At 52.7% G+C, this 19787-nt stretch overlaps 1 protein-coding gene across 2 annotated transcripts in view; it reads left to right on the top strand.

Annotated features, from left to right (window-relative positions):
- The first annotated feature begins 3927 nt into the window (after positions 1–3927).
- The window catches only part of MYO18B (myosin XVIIIB), a 198572-nt gene continuing 182712 nt past the window's right edge, over positions 3928–19787 (top strand). Inside the window, exons 1-8 of one of the 2 annotated variants that reach the window (XM_064481117.1) lie at positions 3928–4114; positions 5644–5710; positions 6597–6709; positions 7995–8171; positions 12448–12646; positions 14532–14674; positions 15456–15556; positions 18776–18839. In XM_064481117.1, coding sequence (XP_064337187.1) covers positions 4025–4114; positions 5644–5710; positions 6597–6709; positions 7995–8171; positions 12448–12646; positions 14532–14674; positions 15456–15556; positions 18776–18839 — 954 coding nt within the window. In that variant the 5' untranslated portion in view covers positions 3928–4024. Of the gene's footprint in view, positions 5114–5643; positions 5711–6596; positions 6710–7994; positions 8172–12447; positions 12647–14531; positions 14675–15455; positions 15557–18775; positions 18840–19787 lie in introns of both variants that reach the window. The other variant, XM_031442942.2, reaches the window with a different exon arrangement.

The raw sequence follows: 19787 nt of genomic DNA, 5'->3' as shown, positions 1-19787 counted from the left end.
CAGTCCCTTCCCTGAGTCCCTCAGAGTGGCCACAAGCCAATAATTAAAGTGTTACTACTTGGCACAGGTAGAGACCCCAGGACCCTGCTCCAGCTGTCAGCCCTTCTGATTGGTTGGTGTCTACCAAAACCCTGTGCTTGTGAATAGCGCTGCTGACTGGAAGCAGTAGGTAGATGAGATGCGGTCCCTGTGCTTTAGAGACTTGCGAATTTATCCCTGATGTTGTCTAGTGCTGCCTCCCTTCTTTTCCCTGGCTCTTTAGACAAGGAACCCTGGCAGGACGATGGGGCTGGACACCAGGGAAGGGGGCTTGGAATGCAGTGCACTTTGGATGTATCCCCATGTTAGCAGAAGGGGCCTCTCCTTGTATCTCTGCAGCGCCCTCTGGAGGTGAGGTGAATGCTGCAGTGTTTGAGCTGCGTGATCTGGTGGCCTCAGGGCCTAGAGTTGGCTCGAGCCCAGCGGCCACTCTGGCTCTGCCTCCCATGCCCCTTCAGCTGTTGTTGGCCCAGCCGGCCACCACGTGTCTGCACCTGTCCAATCACAGTTACTTTGCTGCATCAGAGGAGTTCTCTAACAACAGAACACCTACCAAGTCTGTGGTGGGGTGGGGAGGACGGAGAGGACAGGCTCTGTGCCCACCCCTTCCTGACCCAGTGAGTGGGGGCCAGAGTCGACTCCCGCAGGCTGCTGTTAGGTCATGAGGAAGTTTGTTGTGTACTGTTTATCACTGCACAAGATTCTCTGCTCATGGGCTCCTTTGATACCCTGTGCATCAGTGGGGTCAGTGAGGTCAAGTCTGTGTGTTCCCTACTCTGGCCAGCTGCCTGGGGAAGGACCAGTCTGGGGAGTGAGGTGGCTCGTGCAGTGGCCCCAGAAGCCTGGAGAGGAAAGAATTCAGGAGCCTGCAGGCCATGCTGGTGTCTCTGTGCATAAGTTAAGAAGTAGAGCTGAGCAGAGAATGGGACAGACTGTCACCATAGGGCCTGGATGGAGACTCAGAGCAGGATGGACAGGCCTCAGACCACAACAGGTGTCTGGACCACAGGCCAAGACGTTCCTGGGGCTGGAACAGGGCAACCTCAGGACATGTTCCTATGAGGCAGCAAGCCCTGACTGGCTCCTGCTGATTGAATTTTCTTGTCCTGATCACTAAATAACTGGATTCTCTCTCCTCACCCCAGCACAGCTGTCTGATTTGATCCTCATATAATCCTTTCAGAGAGCCACTGAAATCCATCACCATTTTGCAGGGATGGAAAATGAGGCACAGGAAGGCAACTTGGTTTTTTTAAGGCCACCCAGCCATGAGGGACAAGGAGAGGCTGGACTAACACAGGGGCAGGAAGAGGTCTTTGAATGTCAGGAGAACTGGGTTCTAGCTCTGGCCCCACCACTCCACGTGGTCCAGGCCAGATCCCTTCCACACTCTTGCCTCAGTGTGCTCATCTGTAAAAATGGATGTGCTGTGTATTTCCTTTCAGCTCTGGTAAGTCTAGACATGCTGCTTCCCCTTGTACTAAGAAGGCTGCAGAGGGGACTAAGGGCTTTGGAGATGGAGAAAATCCGAAGGGAGAGAATTCCCTGGGTGGAGGGGAGGGAGGTTGGCAGGCGTTATCTTGTTTGACCCATCCCCATGTTACTGTCTCCACTGCTGTGGTTTGGTTAAAAATAAGGCACTGACTCACTTTGCAAAATGGTGGAGACGTTGGTGAGATTTGCCAGGTGCAGCCAATCCCCTTTCCAAGGAGATATCCTGTCGGGTCCCAGAGGGTCAGGCTGAGTGCCCAGGCCATGGAGATTATATCAGGTGTTCTCAGCCCTAGTTGCATGTTGCAGTCACCTGGGGGCAGGGGTGCTGCCCAGACCAACTGTGTAGACTCTCTGGGATGGAAGCCAAAATGTCAGAATTTTTTTAAAGCACCCAGGAGATTCCAGTGAGTCCCAGAAAGGCAAGTAAGGCTATTGCTATGCGGTGCTTAATGACACTGGCTTTAAACTCAGTGGCCCGTGTGATTTTCCATTGTAGGTTTGTCTTGGGCCACCTAACATGTTTGCATTTCTTCCCTTATCTGTAGGATGGGGCGAAGTTTAGAACCTACTTCTTTGGGTCCTTTATTGAATTAAGTAGGATATCCCACGATGGTGATGTAGGACCCACTGTAAGGACTGATCAATAACTCTTGTTGTCATTTTTACAAAGATGAAGATTGAGACTGTGCTCTGGGGCCATCCACCACTTAAAACAGGAGAGAGACACAAATAAGAGCTAGAATGTGATGCAAAACATGATACTTGCAGTAAATGGTGCCCCAGCACACGGTGCTCTGGGACTTCATGGGCCTATGAGACAGTTTCTGATTGAGGTTTTCAGGCAAATGTTCATGGAGGATGTGGTATTTGAGCTGGGTGTAGAAAGATGCATAGAACCCGGACAAGTGGAGAGGAGAAAGGGCATTCCAGGCAGCAAGCTCAGCTTGAACAGAGCATGGAAATAGGGGAGTGTCAGGTGTGGCAGGAAATGCCTGGTGTGACGGAGACTTGGAGATAAGCAGGAACAATAATTTCAGAGGAGGGGGCTCCTCTTTGAGAACGTTGACTGGCAGATGGCAGTGTTGAATGGTTTTCCTGGAGGCTGAAATGATTTTCCTGGGCACTTGCCAACATCTTTTGATCAGGTTTTGAATGACTGGCAGCAAATTGAAGGGACACCAACTCAGTGGCTGTGGCAGTGGCTCAGGTGAGAGCTAGCAGACCTGGGTTTGGGAAAGGAAATTCAGATGTGAAACTTTGCAGGGTAGAATCAATGCAGTCCTGGGGCTGGTTGGAGTACTGGAGGAGGGTGAGAACCCCAGATTCCCAGGCACAGGTGTGTGGGAGGCTGGTGTTCTGATCCAAGATTGTAGAACCCAGACTAGCGCAGATGGTGAAACCAGGCATCAGGGTGGAAGCTCCCCCGCAGTCCTTTTCTGCAGAGGCAAAGCTGGCCCTGTGAGCAGTTCAGGCTGCAGCCAGGCTGGTTTAAGGATGGAGGGCTGGGCAGGGCTGACCTCACAAGGCAATAGAAAGACAGATATGGGAGAGGAACAGGCAGTGGAGACCCCAGGGTGTTGTGTTCCCAGATGTCTAGGTCAAGCAAGAGTGGAGGACCTCAGGGGCAGAACCAGGGCCCTCACCTGGTCTGCAGGTGTGCTACAGGGACCAGGACAGTGGAGGCAGCAGCAGCTCATTTTGTTCAGTTCTCTGCAGTTTCCACATCTCATCCTACAAAAAACCTGGGTGGTGAGATGGTATCTGCCTGCACTGAGGGAAAACCGAGGTTCAGAGAGGAGAGGTGATGTCGTCTGTGGTCACCCAGCTGGAAAGCATCGAAGCCAAGGCAAGAACAGGTCCTCTGATAACAGGCTCCAAGTCCTTTCCCCATCGCTGCCTAGCAGGATCAGGTGTAAATAATAATAACAGCACTGGTGACAGCAGCACCAGTGACAGGCGCAGCAACAGTGGCTCCTGTGACTGAGGACGTACTAGGTGCCGGGCTCAGTCCCCGTGTATTATGAATCCCCACACCCACGCTGTGTAGTAGGCCATCATGGTCCTTAGGGAAACTGGCTTAGAGAGGGGAGGTAACTTACCTAGGGCGACACAGCTAGTGAGTGGCAGAGTTAGGAGTTGAATTTGGGTCTGTTGGGCTCCAGAGTCCACTCCTTTCATTACATCACTTGGCCTTGAGGTTCGGAGCCAAAGCCTAGGACCTTAGGGTTCCGCTCATTGCCTGTAGGTTCTTGAGAACCTTTGGATGAGTAAATGGTTGGGTGAACAAGTAAGTGAGTGAGCGAATGAGTGAGTGGTAGCAAGCGGCTAAGTATGGTTGTGGTGTTTCTCCTAGACTCCAGAAATTCCCTTCAACCAGCCCAACAGCAAGTCCGACAACAGCACCAAATCTGGAAGCCAACAAATCTCAAGCTCTTCCCAGAGCGCAGACATTCTGGGCAGAAAGAGCGAGGGGGCCGGCACCGTGGACCCCATGCTGATGACCAGCATCAATGGCGAGAGGCCCCAGGAGTCGGGCCCCAGCGGGACACCAGCCAGAAAACCCCTGCCCTTCAAGAGAGGGGTGAGGAGGGGCGATGTGTTGCTGATGGTGGCCAAGCTGGACTCGGACTCAGCCAGGCCGGAGCAGAGGACCCAGCCCCGTGGGGCACCCACTTGCAAGACCCCACCCCCAGCCACAGACCCTGGGGTTGAAAAGAAAGGGGAGACCTCAGAGACTCCTTGTGGCCCCCAGGCCAGCACCAAGGATGCAGCTCCGAAGGCTGAGAGGACCCAGGCTGGGGGTCTTGGGGACCTGGGAACTGTGTTACTGACAGAAGGCGAGAAGGATCAAGGCACAGTGAGGAAGGGGGGCGGGGCCCCACAGACCAAAGGGGTGAAAGGGGGTGAACTCCAGGGCACAGAGGGGCCAGGGGAGGGGGGGCAACCAGGGACAGTGGAGAAACGGGGAGGGGACCCCTCAAGCAAGGTGGCAAAGGGGAATCTCTCCCAGGAGGCAGCCGGTGAAAGGAAGTGGGCTGGGGCCAGAACCCAGGTGAGAAGGTGGGGAGTTTCCCTGGGCAGAAGGAGCAGGTGGGACGGCCCCCAGAGTAAGAAGGACAAAGAAGGTGTGCTCCTAAGTCAGGCAAACAAGACCGAGGAGCCTCAGGCCAAGGCAGAGAAGGTGGGCACAGCACAAGGACAGGTGGGAGAAGCCCCCGGAGCAATGGAGAGAGCAGGTCAACCCCAGGGTGAGATGGAAAAGGTAGGGCAGCCTCAGGGCAGGTCTGGGGAGGCAGGGAAAGCTGGAAGGAAGACAGAGAAGGGCTCTCAAGCCCCAAAGGAGATGGATGCACGTGGGGAGACACTGGCAGCAGCCGGGAAGGAGGACCAGCCTGAAAGCAGAGGGCAGGAAGCAGAGGAGCCCTGCACTAGCACAGGTGATGGGGGCCCAGAGCTGGAGCTGGAAGGACCTAGAAAGCCTGCTCTGGAGAGCTGTGCAGAAAGGCCTGAGATGAAGAGCCGAGAGGGGCCAGCCCTGCAGGAGGGGAGCGGAGGTGGCCAGAGCAGAGTCTCGGACCAGGTGAGGGGGCCACAGCACCGGGAGTGGGGAGGGGCAGGCCAGAGAAGGAGGAGTGGGAAAGACCTGCGTTGGTGCTGGACAAGCTGGGGGCAGGAGGTGGACAGGGAGTTGAAGAGGGTGGCCAGCCCAGAGGTGGGAGCAGACACTTCCCTCTTGACAAGCAGACGTCTTGAGGCCCCCACAGCACCTGTCGCTGGGTGAGAGTCTCCATAGGGTGAGAGAACGTCCCAGCCGTGTGAGATGTCCCCTTGTGGCTGAGCTTACAGTGTCACGTGACAGTTCTCTGTGCTGCGTACATAGCTGATTGCCCAAAATGGAGATTCCTGGACCCCACTTTGGAGCTTCCCATTCAGAAAGCTGGGGGTAGGGTCATGGCTCCTGCATTTAAATAAGCAGTCCCCACCCCCACCAGAACCTTCTGATTTAGGTGCTCCCAGACCCACTGAGAAACTCCCATGTAAGGAATTCAGTTCCCTTGGTTTGTGGGGGCAGTGTCATCTTGCTCTAATTTATGTGATCTTTGCTCTCAGGCTCCTGAGGACAGATGGTACGAGGCAGAGAAAGTCTGGCTGGTTCAGAAGGATGGATTTACTCTTGGTAATTAGGGGTGTTAGCACCTCTGGGATCTAAGTGTTTTCCTCTCTTGCCCCCTACTGCTGCTAGCCACGTTTGTCAGGTCCTGATCCTAGTTTGGGGAGGGCGGGGTGGGGAGGGGTAAGGAGCAGCTGAGACTAGGATGGGGATAGGTGGCTTTTTGGGTGGGAATGTTTAGGTGTCATTTCACTCTTGGCAGCTAGTCTATTAGGTGCTGTTTTCAAAGGCTTTTGAGCCTTGTTAATTAATTATTTAACTAATCATTAGAGCAACAAGCATTGTTTGGTTCCTGCAGTGTTGCTTGAGGAACTCGGAGCCTAACTCGGAGCCGAGGGCAAGTGGGCACGTGGATTTCGTCTCATGAGCCCACTTTTGTCGGTAGCTTGTGGCTGTTGACCAAACTCTGCTGAGAACGGATTCCGAGTCCCGTTCAGAACACAACTGGAAAGTGTGATTGATTAGTGATGTCTGTTATGGGCACTGGAAGGAGGAGTGGCAGCCTGTACACCATTACCTGCCATCCCAGATCTAGGTATGAGATGGGTCAGCACCCAACCATCTGGGTGCCGACTCTGTGCCTGGCACTGTGCCAACTGATAAGAGTCCCACATGAGTCAGACCCAGCCTCTTGTCTTCAAAGGGTCTGGGGTCACAGATCAGAACCCTCTGTGTAAATGGGCTCCAAGGGGAGAGAATGCTACCCATTTCTGACCTGTCCCAGGCTCCCTCTCCAGCTCCCTGTTCTGGCTCAGTAGCTGAGAACCTCTTTCCTCCCGTTTCCTCTTCTCCTCTGCCCCTGTCTTCTGCCCTCTGCTCCTTCGCTGCTCTTCTCTCTCCCCCTCCTCTCCCTCCCTCCCTCCCTCCCTCCCTGTCTCTCTCCCTCTCCTAGCGACAGTGCTGAAGCCAGATGAGGGAACAGCCGACCTGCCGGCAGGAAGGGTGCGACTTTGCATTGATGCTGACAAAAGCATCACGGAGGTGGATGAGGATCAACTTCACCGGGTGAGACCTTGTCCCCCTCCCCGCCTGCTCCACGGCTTCCTTCCCCACCCCTGCAAGAGATTTCCTTGTGCTTGACTGCAGATAATCCTTGGGCTTGATGCCCCGGAGGGAATTACAGGGAAGGTACTGCTCCGCTGGAGGTATACTACTGAAGGGTCTTTACTCTGTCCCATGGTGCCCCGTGTATGAGGGCATATTAAGAGATGTTTGTCAGGTCTGGGGACTTGGAGTTCTTCTGTTTGACCCAAGAAAGTGATTGTTTTCCTTTTTATATACATTCTAAATGATGCTACAGAGCATGCTTCCTTTTTCATTCTGGCTGCCAGGGAACTCAGAACCAGATTTGCAGCTTGCCATTAACCATAGCATAGGTTCCAATGGCCTGCCTTTTGGATATCAACCTTTGTTTTGGTTTTGCTTTTTCAGTTGTTTTGCATAATTTCTGCAATACACCATAAGGCTATTTGAAGATAAGCCGGAGTGTAATGATAGAAGTGAAAGGTCCTGTCCTGATCGTCTTCCACCCCTCACAGCCTACTCACTGAGAAGGAGTTTCTTCCAGGAACTCCATGTGGGTCTCCTCCATCTTCATCTCTCTTTGCTCCTCCTCTGTGCACCCCAGGCCCTTCACTCCCCCTGGTGCTGGGAGTTTGCAGAGGGCCAGTGTCCTCAGAAGAAAAGCTGACCCATAAAAGAGCTCAGGGTTGACCCAAACCCCAGAGCATTAGGCCCAGAAAACTCCTTGAAGCTGGAAAGAATGGTAGGAAGTTCATTAAAATGGAAAGGCTGTAGTCATCCCTTGCTTCCGGGACAGTTTTGGCGTATTTCCAAGTGATCAGTGTATGACGGGCTATCGGAGGAGTGGGGCAGTCAGGACATTGGCCCCCTTCCCTGTCACGGAGCACTTGCAGAGCTCCCCGGTGAGACCTAGAAGAGGAGGAACCAGTAGGGAATGCTCCTTCCCTCTGGAGCATCACCCTCTTTTTGTGCTCGAGAGACAGAAAGCACTCGAGTCTTGCTGCATCGTCTTAGGAGCATTCCCCTTTCCAGTGCAGGAAGCCACAGGAGGAAGGACCAGTGTGAGGAGGGGGTGGGGCCTGGGTTGCGCAAACACCAAAGGAGAGAGGTTCCCACCCATTTCATCCGTAGGGTTTCGTCGTTCCCTCCAAAGTCCTTGTGTCCTGTTCTAGTCTTTGGCACGCAGCTCTCCGGGGACAGGGTCACCAGGGCTGTGTGTGTAGGGGGGCCCAGGAGGCCAGAGGACATGCTGTGTGATGATTCACAGGCCAACCCCCCCGAGCTGGACCAGGCGGACGACCTGGCCTCCCTGGTCAGTGTCAATGAATCCAGTGTCCTGAACACACTCCTGCACCGCTACCGGGCTCAGCTTCCACACACCTGCGCTGGGCCTGACCTGATTGTCCTCCAGCCGCGGGGGCCCCCGGCACCTTCTACAAGCAAGGTGAGGGGGACCACAGTGGGCGGGGCTGGGGCAGTGCAGGAGGGGTGGGGTGGGGGGAGTCCCTCTGCATCTCAGGGGAGAGCAGAGCAACCAAAGCCCCCAGCAAACCTGTCTGTGAGTAGAGAGCTGCAGAATTGAGATTCTGGTGCACAGTGGGTGTTGGGGAGCGTTGGGGACCACTTGATCCCCCTCCTTAGAGGGGAAAGATGAGTAACTGATAAACAGCAGCAGAAGCATTAAAGATGTAATAACAAGAGAGAAAATACTGAACGGGTGTCAACTATGTAACAGGCACTGCTTCAGGCACCTTCGTGTGTCGTCTCAAGTAATTCCCAGGCCCGCCAAGAGTGGGGACAGGACAGGTGAGAAGCGGGCTGGGCTGCCGAGCTCACGTTCGGTAAGTGAAGGAACTGGGTAGAACCCGCGCCGCTGGCTGCTCTCTACTCTGAGCCCAACCCTGGACTCTTGGGAGTCCCAGACACCCATGTGAATTGGGAAACAAGCTTCAGCTCCACTTTATTTTTTTCCTGTGGAGTGTAGAAATGGCTGTTTTTGTCAAGACCGCAAAGCCAAGGGAATCGCTCAGCGCCACCTTGTGGAAAGGCCTGCAGCTACAACCGAGTAACTGGAGCCCGGTCCCGTCCATGCGTTCAGGGGATCTTGAGTGGGGTGCTTGTATGCCAGGCACGGAGAGAAAAGCAGGAAGAAGACAGGCAAATGAAGCTGCCTTCATGGAGCTTCCATTCTGGTGGGGGAAGACAGGCCCCAAGTAATAGCGATAACTGCGTGGAGCAGATGAACGTGGGGAGAGAGAGGAGGTCAGGAGAAGCGGGGCCAGGGGTCATGCTGGGTCTCACACGGCATCATGCTGACTCAGCTTTTTCTCGGAGCGTGATGGGGCTTTTTAGCAGATCAGTGACACGGTCTGACTTATGCTGTGGAAGATCCCCTTGGCTGCTGGGTGCAGGTGAGATAGAGGCTGGCAGATGTGGAGGCAGGGAGACCCTTTGGAGGTCAAAAGTCTTATCTGTGTGCAATTCTGAGACTTGGGGGTGGGGTTCAGGTCTGTAGAACACCTGCTAACACCACAGGTGCTTTGGGAAGATCACAACCCCTGACTGGCCTCAGTGTTCTCATCTGTCAGTTGGGGATGAAACGTCACATCTTGTCCTTTGGAGTCTCATGAGACAAAGCCATTCCTAGCCCCTGAGTGATGCTAAATCCGTGAAAGAGTGGGGACAGTAGCCCTGCAGCCCCTCTCTGAGGCTTCTCTTCTTCAGGATGCCCCCCCCCCATTGCCCTCCAGGCCTCTCTCCAGCTCCTGGCCAGGGGCCTTGGAGGGTGACATGTGTACTCTCCCATCCCTTGCTGGGCCCTGTTCTCCAGGCTGTCGGGTATTGCAGCATCTGTTACACAGCCTGGGCTAGAGAGCCTACAAGTGCAGGCATTGGGATTCTGGTAGGAAACACTTGAGTCCTATGATCCCTCTGAGCCCCTGTAACCCTGGGGTGGAGGTGGGGACCCCTCAAGTCACTCAGCCTTCCACACCCAAACCCACAGCTACCTTCTGTTCTTTGGGTAAGTCTCGTCTGTTTCCTCAAATGGCCACCAGGTGGGAGCAGAGACTTGCGGTGAGGCTGGGACTGCGGCCACCTGGAAGATGGGCTGATGGGGTCGCGGCAGGGCTGGGGTCCTCTCACTGGGGGCCTGGGCCCACCTGGGGTCTGGGAGCTCAGTGTGTGCCGGCTGGGGTGAAGGTACAGGCCTCTGTGGGCGTGAGCGTAGGTGTGACTGTGCGGGTGTAGATGGACACAACGGTGGCGTGCAGAGGCCTCTGCAGCTTCTGGGTATGTGGGCCCTTTAGCACGCCTGTGTGCAAGCATGCGAGGGTACCAGTGCACAGGTACAAGGGGACGTGTGCACAGGCGCAGCTGTGTGTCTGCAGAATACTCTCTCCCTCCCTAGGCCTGAGGAAGCCAAGAATTGGGATAGCCTGTCCCTTGAACTTTGTTTCCAAAGTAGGAGGAAGCTCCAGGGCTCAGACCCCAGGACCCTCTGTCTGCCACATGCCCCAGGGCTCTGTCCAGCCAGGGTGGGGGCTTGCCCTGCTTTGCCAGCTTTGGGATCCTGCTGAGCCTTGTGTTTTGCATCAGGATGGGGATTCATTCCTGTTCTGGGGGTCTTGGGGCAAGAAAGGCCAACAGTGCATTGGGGGCACCCCTCAACCTCAGGCTGGAGGTCCAGGCCAGGAAGAGGGCTGCTACATTGGAATTTGTGCTCCTGGTCCTGCCGAGCCGCTGGGGAGGGCAAATGGGGCCTTGCTGGCCTACTGGCCATCCACTTAGCGTCCTGAGCTTCTGATGTCCCCCTGCTGGGCCTGTTCCCCGGCTCCCTTTGGTGCCTTTCCACTGACCCCGCTTTTGGTACTGCCCTCTTCCATTCTCCCTGAAAGCCACGCTAAACAGATTTTTGTCAAGATCACCAATGATCTCTACTCTGCCAAACTCAGTGGTCAGTTCTCTGGTCTCCTCTGACTTGACCCTCAGTGGTATTTGAAGGGTTGGTCCCTCCCTCCTCCTGCCATCACTTCCTTCCTTAGCTCCAGGACTCCACTTTCCTGGTTTTCCTTCTATCCTACCAGCTCTCCCTCTTAGCCTCCTTTTGCTGGTCCCTGGTCTCTGCAGGTCGGGGTACCGTGTCGCCACACCTCTTCTGTCTTCCTTTTTAAACGCCCACTTCCTTGGCGATGTCATCCAGGCTTGTGGCTTTACAGTGACTCCCATTCAGTATAATTTAGTTGTTTTGTTTCTCATCTGTCTTCTCCCAAATGAAAGCAAGCTCCTTAGGCAGGGCTTTTTAAAGTCAGATTTATTAAGTATAATTTACATACAGTTAAAAAGTCACCTTATTTAGTGTTCAGTTCTGTAAGATTTTGAGAAACACATACAGTTGTGTGACTGTCTGCATCATCAATTACAGGACAGTTCTGTCACCCCCAGAAGTTCTCCAGACCCTTTGGTCATCCCTTCCCCCCATCCTGCCCTTGGCAGCCACTGATCTGTTCTTGTGTCCCTCTTCCCTAGTTCTGCCTTTTCTGAAAAGTCACAGAAATGGAATGGTGCAGTGTGTAACCTTTTGAATGAGCTTCTTGCACTTACACAGTGCATAGGAGACTCACCCACATTGTTGCAGCTACCAGTCGTTCGGTCTTTTATTCTGTCCTATTTTATTGCACGGCTTTGCTTATCTACTCATAGTGGGACCAGTTGTCCTGGTTTCCCTGGATGGAGTGGTTTTCTGGGACGTGGGACTTTCAATGCTGAAAACAGGATGGTTGGTTATCTTAGTTCTTTAGTTGAAGGACATTTGGGTTGTTTCTTGTTTTTGGTGACTTTGAGTATATATTCAGTATAACCAATGACACAGGATTTTTTGGAGACACAAATGTTCATTCTCTTAGGTGAATTCCTCAGAGGGGGATTGCTCGGTCATATGACAAGTGCACATCTCAGTGTAAGGAAAGAACTGAGCTGTTTTCCAGAGTTGCTGTGCCGTTGAGCATCCCCACGGCTTGTGTGAGAATTCCAGTTGCTCTGTGTCTTCACCAGAATTTGGTAGTGAGTGTCAAAAAAACCCTTAAAAACATTTTTTTCTAGCCATTTTAATAGGTATGTACTGGTATCTCCTCATGGTTGGTAGGGATTTCCTTTATTTGCTTTGAGTAGCATTGTGTACCCTGTGCCTCAGACAGCGCCTGCTACTTAGTGGACACTCAGTGAATATTTTTGTATTGAATGAAGAATGAGTGGATGAATGAATGAGGTGGAATTGGCTACAAGTGTCGTCTCAGTCTGTTACGGCAAATACATAGCACGTGTACCGCTGACCCCACCCCCACCTGTTCTGTTTCCGTGGCAGACATCACTAATCAATTGTGCCATTTTATCCAGCTGCCACATTTCAGGCAGGTAGGATCCCATGATTTGTGTAGCAAGTGAGCTTAACACAGCGCTAGTTCAAGCCTCTCATTATCTGTAGAGGCAGTCTAGGCTCAGAGTAGGGTCATAGGCTTAAAGGACTCACAGCGAGCCAGTGGCAGGACTACATCTCTGGGCTGGGCTCTCCCCAGCAAAATGCAAAACTTCTCTGACAAGGCTGGAATAGGATGGGAGGCAGGAATGTGAATTGGGGCTTGAGGCTGGGGTGGAGTATGGTCTTGGAGTGCTCCCTGGGCACCCGCTGGGTGGAAAGACTGATGCCTGCAGTCTTCCTGCAGGTGCCCAGGGGCCGCCGGGACGGCTTGCCTGCCCACCTCAGCTCCCTGGCCCAGCGGGCGTACTGGGCTATGCTGAGCCAGAGGAGAGACCAGAGCATCGTGGCCCTGGGCCGGAGCGGAGCTGGGAAGACCTCCTGCTGTGAGCAGGTCCTCAAGCACCTGGTGGGGATGGCGGGCAGTGTGGACGGCAGGGTCTCAGGTACAGTGGTCTCCAGGTATCGTGCAGCTGGGACAGGGGCGGTGGGTAGGAGGGTAGGGAAACGAGAGTTGGAGGGCGTGCTGGGCGGCTTCTCATGTCCATTCAGCTAGCATTCACTGAGCACCAGCGTGCAGACCCTGTGCTTGCTTTTGGGCGGGGCCACCCCTAGTCTGTTGGACACTGTTATGTAAATTAGAAACAGGTCCTTCTTCCTCAAGGGGTTCACTGCCATCTGTGCAGCAGTCATCACACATTAACACTGTTAGAACCAAACACTTGACTGCCACTTTCTGGGCCATCATCCTACTAAGTGTGCAACCTGTGACTGTGATGTAGGTGCTGCACTCCCTTGGATGTGGCATCCTAGCGCAGTGCACAGACTGCTGGACTGTGCAGAGGCCCTGACAAGTAAAGATGAGGGCAGGGCCTGTGCTCATGAGTTGCCGGCAGCTAGAAGGGAGACCCAGCTGCACCCATGTGCCAGACTCCAACGCTCTGCACCATGTGCTGGTGGAGCCGGTTCGGGGAGAGGCAGAGGGAGCGCAGAGGAAGGGGGTGGAGGGCTTCCTGGAGGAAATGATTTTTGAGCTTGGTCTTAAAGAAAGAGCGTCAGTTAATAACACCAGTTACAGCATTGACAGTGATCATAGTCAACCCGTGCTGAGCACTTTGCTCCAGGCTCTATTCCAGGCAGGTTAACTTATTTTAAATTTAAAGCAGCCCTGCAAGGTAGATATTATTATTATTTGAATTTTATAGATGGACGTTAAGGTGCAGAGAGTTTAACCAAATTGCTTGAGGCCACACAGCTGATACATCCTAGCGCTGAGATTCAAACTCAGGCAGGCTCCAGGTCTGTCACCCGGAACAAGTGTTCTCGGTGTCTTGTTGCCCCTCTTAAGAGCTTTTAAGATGTTATTTCTCCTAATTATCTCCCACCATGAAAATTTAGTGCTGCAGACACACCACATACCTGTTTACACAGTGTGGATATATGTCTGTGCTCCATACGTAAGTAAAACTCCCCCCACCCTCAAGAATCCTTGAGGGCAGTATTCTCCCTGTTGAGACCACATGGTCTAGGCAACGTTGCTTTTCTAATAGCAAACATAACACTAGCACCACTGCATTTGGAGCACGTTCTCAGCACTTTACGTTATTAAATGTTTTGGTCTTCATGACAACCACATGAGGTAGGTAAGTTCTATAACTACCCCCTCTTAACAGTTGGAGTATCTGAGGCACAGAGAGCTTAATGACTTTGCTCCAGATCAGGTAACTAGCAAAGGGGAGAGCCCATATTCAGATCTTCTTAACTGTTGTACTTTCCTGCTTCTCCACTGGGGTTATTCCAGTGCTTTGTTGATCACCTGCTCTGCACCTGGCCCCAGTTAGGAGCTGGGGATACAGCGGGGAGAGGCACCAGTCTTGGCCCTCCTAGAATGTAGTTCTGCTGAGAGTGTGTGTTGGAGAGTGGGAGTCAGGCTAGGCTGTATTCAGGTGCCCAGCGCAGTTGCTTGATAAATAGTTGTGGGGAGACTGTAGGGCTTTCAAGCCTGCTGTGCTGGTGAGTTCCCTGAGAGCAGGTCTGAGAATGTTAATGCCCTGCCCTCCTCCTAGACTCCACCAGGCCGGGGAGGCCCTAGGGCAGCCCCCGTCACCCAGATGGCACCAACCCCGGGTCTGTGTATCTCCCTTTCTTGACTCAGTCTTGCTCCCCCACACCCATGCTCTTAGCACAGGGCCAGGCCAGCGGTGAAATAGGTGCAGGTTAGAGATGAGTTGGGAAAGTGGCGGGGCGCCTGCTTGGGCCAGAATGGGGTCTTGTGAGAGGTGGGGCGGCAGTGCCTGGGCCATAGTGACACTCTGCCCCATGCTCCCACAGTGGAGAAGATTCGAGCCACCTTCACCATCCTTCGGGCCTTTGGCTCTGTGTCCACCAGTCACAGCCGCAGTGCCACCCGCTTCGCCATGGTGATGTCGCTGGACTTCAATGCCACAGGCCGAGTCACGGCTGCTCAGCTCCAGGTGAGGCCTCTGGGTGGATGGGAGAGGGGGTTTTGGGGGCTGCAGTGGCCCCAGTGCCACTCAGCAGAGCCCATGCCTCCAGCTGGGACCCTGGAATATGTCTAAATGGTCATCACTCCCCAAGCTGTGGCCAGCATCTCCCCACCTCACTCAGGGCCCCGGACACCCCCTCCTGGAGCAAGCTGGCCTGTCTGTGCCTTGAAATATCGCAGGGATGAAATATTCATGAGTAAATATATAATTCTGCTGCTCGTTAGCTAGGTCTTAAGAGCGTCAGCTGAAATTTAACAGACGTTTACCGACCTTCCGCGGCAGCCTGTGTGTGACGAACACATGGTCTGTTTGTTCCTATCTCCAAAATCACCCGGCCCCTCCCTTTCCCCCCGCAAACATTCTGTTTGAACAGAAAATAGGATTAGGTTATTAGAAGGGCTGTTTGTACGTGGAGCTGGGATCATATCCAGACTCACTGGTGCCAAATAAATCCCTTTTCTGGCCTGGCCCTAAAATTCTACCATCCATCACCATTTGGGTCAAATTATTAAAGGCTTCTGTTAAATAAGAATATGTTGGAAGGTGGCTCTATTTAACTGTTACTACCTTTGGATTCCTTAATCGGAGTAAGCCTGTTGCATGGGTTGACTCCTTAGATGGACTCTGAATCAGTGAGACAAAGGGCTGGTAAGTATGAATACAGAGGCGTCTTGCCAAGTTGGGACCTGAGATGTGGGTCAAGGTGGGCCAGCCTGACAGGGCCTCGTGCTGACCTTTCCCCCTGCAGACCATGCTTTTGGAGAAGAGCCGTGTGGCAAGGCAGCTGGAAGGGGAAGGCAGTTTTGAGGTTTTCTCCCAGATGCTAGCTGGACTGGACCTGGATCTCAGGTGAGTGACTGGGCCAGGCAGGGACAGCAGAGGGCGCTGAGACCCAGGGCACCTGCTCTTCAGGGGCCCAGCCTTCACTGCTGAGAGGCAGTGGAACCCAGTGGTACCCATCTGATTCCTGCTGCTGGTCCTGCTCATGCACTGGGTGAACCTGGCCCAGTGTCATCGACTCTGAACCTCCATTTCTTCCTCTGTAAAGTGGAAATGTTGACTGATCTTATAGGAGTTAGTGAACTGACTCATGTAGAGCTCTTTTTATGTGCTGGGGGGTGATGGAGGCTGTCTGCTGTGATGGTGGCGTTTCGTTACAGTTTCTGACAGCAGCATGGAAACAGAAGACCCCACATCTTCCAGAAGTTCCTAAACTCTGTGAGAGCCTTGGGTGCTCAGGAGGGTTTGCTTGAGTGGGTTACCTCCGCAATGGAGCTCAGGGTGAAACAGCCCGCAGAGTAGCCAGGAGATTCATTTTGGAGTGCTTCCTGGGGGAGGTAGCCCAGGGAGTCATCTCTGCCCCTCCCTGACTCTAGGGCATCATGTGGCTCCCTCTCTCTGAGCCTTGGTTTTCTCATCTCTTGAGTGAACGGGCAAGGTTCTAGTGAAGCCCCAGGGCAAGGAAAAAACTAGGCCTTTTCCCAGGTGAAGAAGGGATAATTTGCAGTTTGTCTCTTTGCATCCCCCATTATTTGTCTGCCTTCCTCCCCTATCTGAAGGTCAGGCTCAACCTGTCCTGAGCCTCCTGGGTAAGGCTGGGAGAACAACTGTACCCTTCAGATAGAGGGAAGATTACAGGAAACTTCTGGTTTTCAGAGCAAGGTAACTGAAAGTAAGGAACCTTCTGAGAAGCCTTTGGGAATATAGAAGAACTTGGAGTAGACTGGTGTAGCATTGTGGCTAGGACCACTGACTTTGGGGCCAAACTGCAGGGATTCACAGCTGGCCTCTTCACTTGCCGACTGTGTGACCCCAGGCTGGTGACTTCACCTCTCTGAGCCTAATTTCCCATCTGTGAAATGAGTGTGTCTACCTCAGAGTGTTGTGATGGTTACAGAGTGAGGAGTGTACAGTGCTTAGAATGGGGCCAGAGCACAGCAAATGCTTTGCACGTTTGTTGTTGTTCTTCTGGAGGTTTAGACCTGCCCCAGCAAGCCCATCACGTCCTGATCTGGTGTGTGCTAGAAAGGACTGGCTGTGGAGTCAGAGGGATATCTGTTTAGATACAGGCTTTGCCTGATGTGGTCGTCTCTGAACCTCAGTTTTCCCTTCCTTAGAATGGGTACCTACTTGTCCCAGCCCTGTGGGCATTTAAACCAAGTTACATGTCTAGGTGGTAGACATGGTGTGTGGTGCATAGTTGAGGGGTAACATGGGAGAGCATAGACTCTGCATGTAGAAGTTTGAATCCTGCTTTCCAGCTTCATGTCCTCCAGTGAGGGGATTCACCCATGTTTCCTCATCTCTCAGAAGACTGGAGGCCATGCCCCTCTCACTTGTGAGCCCACGTGTAGGTGATCAGTTCTGTACCCCTGGGTGGGAGTCTATTCTGGGCCTAGAGCCATCGCCTGGTGGAGAGAGGGGAGTTGAAGGCTCCTCCTGGACTGCTACCAGCAGAGGATGCCAGGCCTCATGCCAGGATCGGATCTGTATGGGGAGGGCTCCGTGTCAGTGGGCCTGACCGAGGTGATTGTGATGTCCTTAGGAGCTATGACAAAACTGACCATGGCATGGGGTTGCCCCAGATGAGTTTCAGGGACCTGGGAGAGTGGAAAAAAGTTCTTAGAACAACCCAGACCTTGTGGGGTGTTATGGTGTCTCTGGGTGCTCCCTGGTGACCTCCCAGGCCATCTCCCTTTCTCTGCCTCTGCCAGGCTGTTGTCTAATCCATGGTGAAGCTTCCAAAGGAGAAAACTGATTCTCACTTCCACAAATGTCCTTCCTTTCTCCTATGCATTCATGTGGCAAACTCCTTCAAAACCCTGCTCCAAAACCCTTCTTTACAGGAGTGCTGCCTGATCCCTGCTCTCTGTTTCTCCTTGATACCATTTTGGTGCCTGGTATGTGCTTTGGTTCAGCACCTGCCATACTGGGTCTTTCTTCCTCACTAGACTGTGAGATCTTTGAATCAAGGGCCCTGCCTTATTCCTTTCCTTCTTCCCAGGACTTAACACAAGACTTGGCACTGGGTAGATGCTCCTTGATTATTTGTCAAGTTGAATTTCCAGCTAATGGAGTTGAGACCAGGTCAAGTGCAAGGAAAACGAATATAGAGCACCTATCCTATGCCAAGCCGGCAGTGGGAGTTTATATATAAGATCTCCGTTAATCCTGTGAGGCAAGGGGAAGGATGCCCACTTACAGATGCGTTAGAGGGACATCCAGAGAAGAGAACCACCTTATCTGCTAGCTGGCAGAGTTGGGATTGGATTCACAGTCTCTCTGACAAGGGACCTTGCGGGGTGTGAGACAAAGAACCTGGGGAGATGGCACTAAAGGCCCCAGAACTGGAGAAACTGACTGGGAACTGGTGAGTGAGCACTACTTCCTATGAACCAATTTGAGCCCCGTGGTGGTTGCGGGGGTCATAGGCTGGGCTCTTGTGAGTAGAGGGTGCCTGGAGGAGGACATGCCTCCACCTTCCCTTTTGCTTGCTTTTTTGAGGCCTCCAGGGTAAGGCTACCTACCTGCAGGCACCTCTTTTAAGGATCTTTTGGTTTAAGGGACCTTAAACATCATGTCACTTTATGGGGTGAAGACAGAGACCAGGAGAAGGGGCAGGTGGCAGGACAGCATGGGATTCTGGACTCTGGGTGCCAAAAGAACTCAGCTTGACTCTCAGCTCCGTGTTTGCTAAGTGTGTGGGCAAGATGCTAACCCTGTACCTCTATTTTGTCATTTGTAAAATGGGCCTAATATTTGCACCTATTGGGTAGGGCTGTCATGAGTAATCTTAGATCTTGGCATACAGAAGGGGCTTGTTCAAGTTGACAGTCCCAAGTTAACACAGCTGGTCCTTAGAGGACCTGGAGTTAGAACCTGCCTTTGTGGCTATAGTCCATGACTTGCAGGGTTTCCTGGCACTTAGGAAAGGATGAGTGAGGGCAATGAGTGAGGAATATTGGCCAGGGCCTGGGGTAGCCACTGGGGCTGCTTGAAGCATTGTGTGACAGCCACTGGTGTATGTGGGCCCTCCTTAATAACTTCTCGTCCCTTCTCTGCTTCCAGGACAGATCTGTACCTGCACCAAATGGCAGACAGCAACTCCTTCGGCATGGGTGTGTGGCCTAAGGTAAGAAGGAGGTCCTTCTGGGTGTGTTCCCATGGATGTCTGTGTCCCCATGGCGAGGGTCAGAGGGTAAGGAAGGGGTCTTCTGTGTAACTTAGCTCTTTTGCCCCCAGTGTGCATCGTTGGCAAAGATTGGTAATATCGGGGACCTGGGCTTGTCAGGGACATGAGAGTTGTACAAATAGAGGGAACCAGGAGGTGGTATGTGTAGAGATGAGAGCGAGGCCTCTGCGACAGGCTCTCTGGGTTCAAACCAGAGCTCTGACACTTTTTGGAAATGTGACATCAGGCATGGAACCCAACGTCTCTAATCATCTGTATCCTCTTCGGTAAAATAATCATAATAGTTGTATCTGCCCCAGGGATTTGTGACAATGAAACAAAATGATGTGCAGAAAGTACTTAGATGCTGGGCTTGGATTAAGTCAAATCAGTGAGATACTCTTAGTAAGTATTATTGATGATTAATGTAAGTAGGTGCAGTCAGGTGGCTTCCTGGAAGATATGGCCTGTGAGTAGGGCCTGGAGAGGTGCTACTCAGTTGTTTAAAAAAGAGAAAAAGAGAATTGTTCACTTGTTTATTCTTTTTTTTTTTTTTTTTTTGTATTTTAAAAATTGTTTTCTGAGTCACTCCCCCACCTCCACTCCTACCATCACCACCTGTGCCAGGTCTGTGCTAAGTGCTGGAATTATGGACTGCATCTGAATTTTTACTCTATCAGGAAAAGACTTGGGAATTAATGCAATCATGTGAGATAAGAATATGCCAGAGATGGCACCAGAGGACAGTTGGAAGAGCTACCTGGCCTCGGCTGGGGAAGGCTTCCTAGCCAATGGGACATTTGACCTGGCTTTTGAAGGATGAGTAGCTCACTAGATAGAGGAGGGTGGATCATTTCTGCTCCAAAACCTCTTCCCAAATATACATGTCTAGGAAACAAACAGTGCTAG

This window comes from Camelus dromedarius, chromosome 31, assembly GCF_036321535.1.
Source record: "Camelus dromedarius isolate mCamDro1 chromosome 31, mCamDro1.pat, whole genome shotgun sequence".
NCBI lineage: Eukaryota > Metazoa > Chordata > Mammalia > Artiodactyla > Camelidae > Camelus > Camelus dromedarius.
The sequence above is the reverse complement of the archived record's forward strand: the minus strand, read 5'-3'. Positions and strand labels throughout refer to the sequence as shown.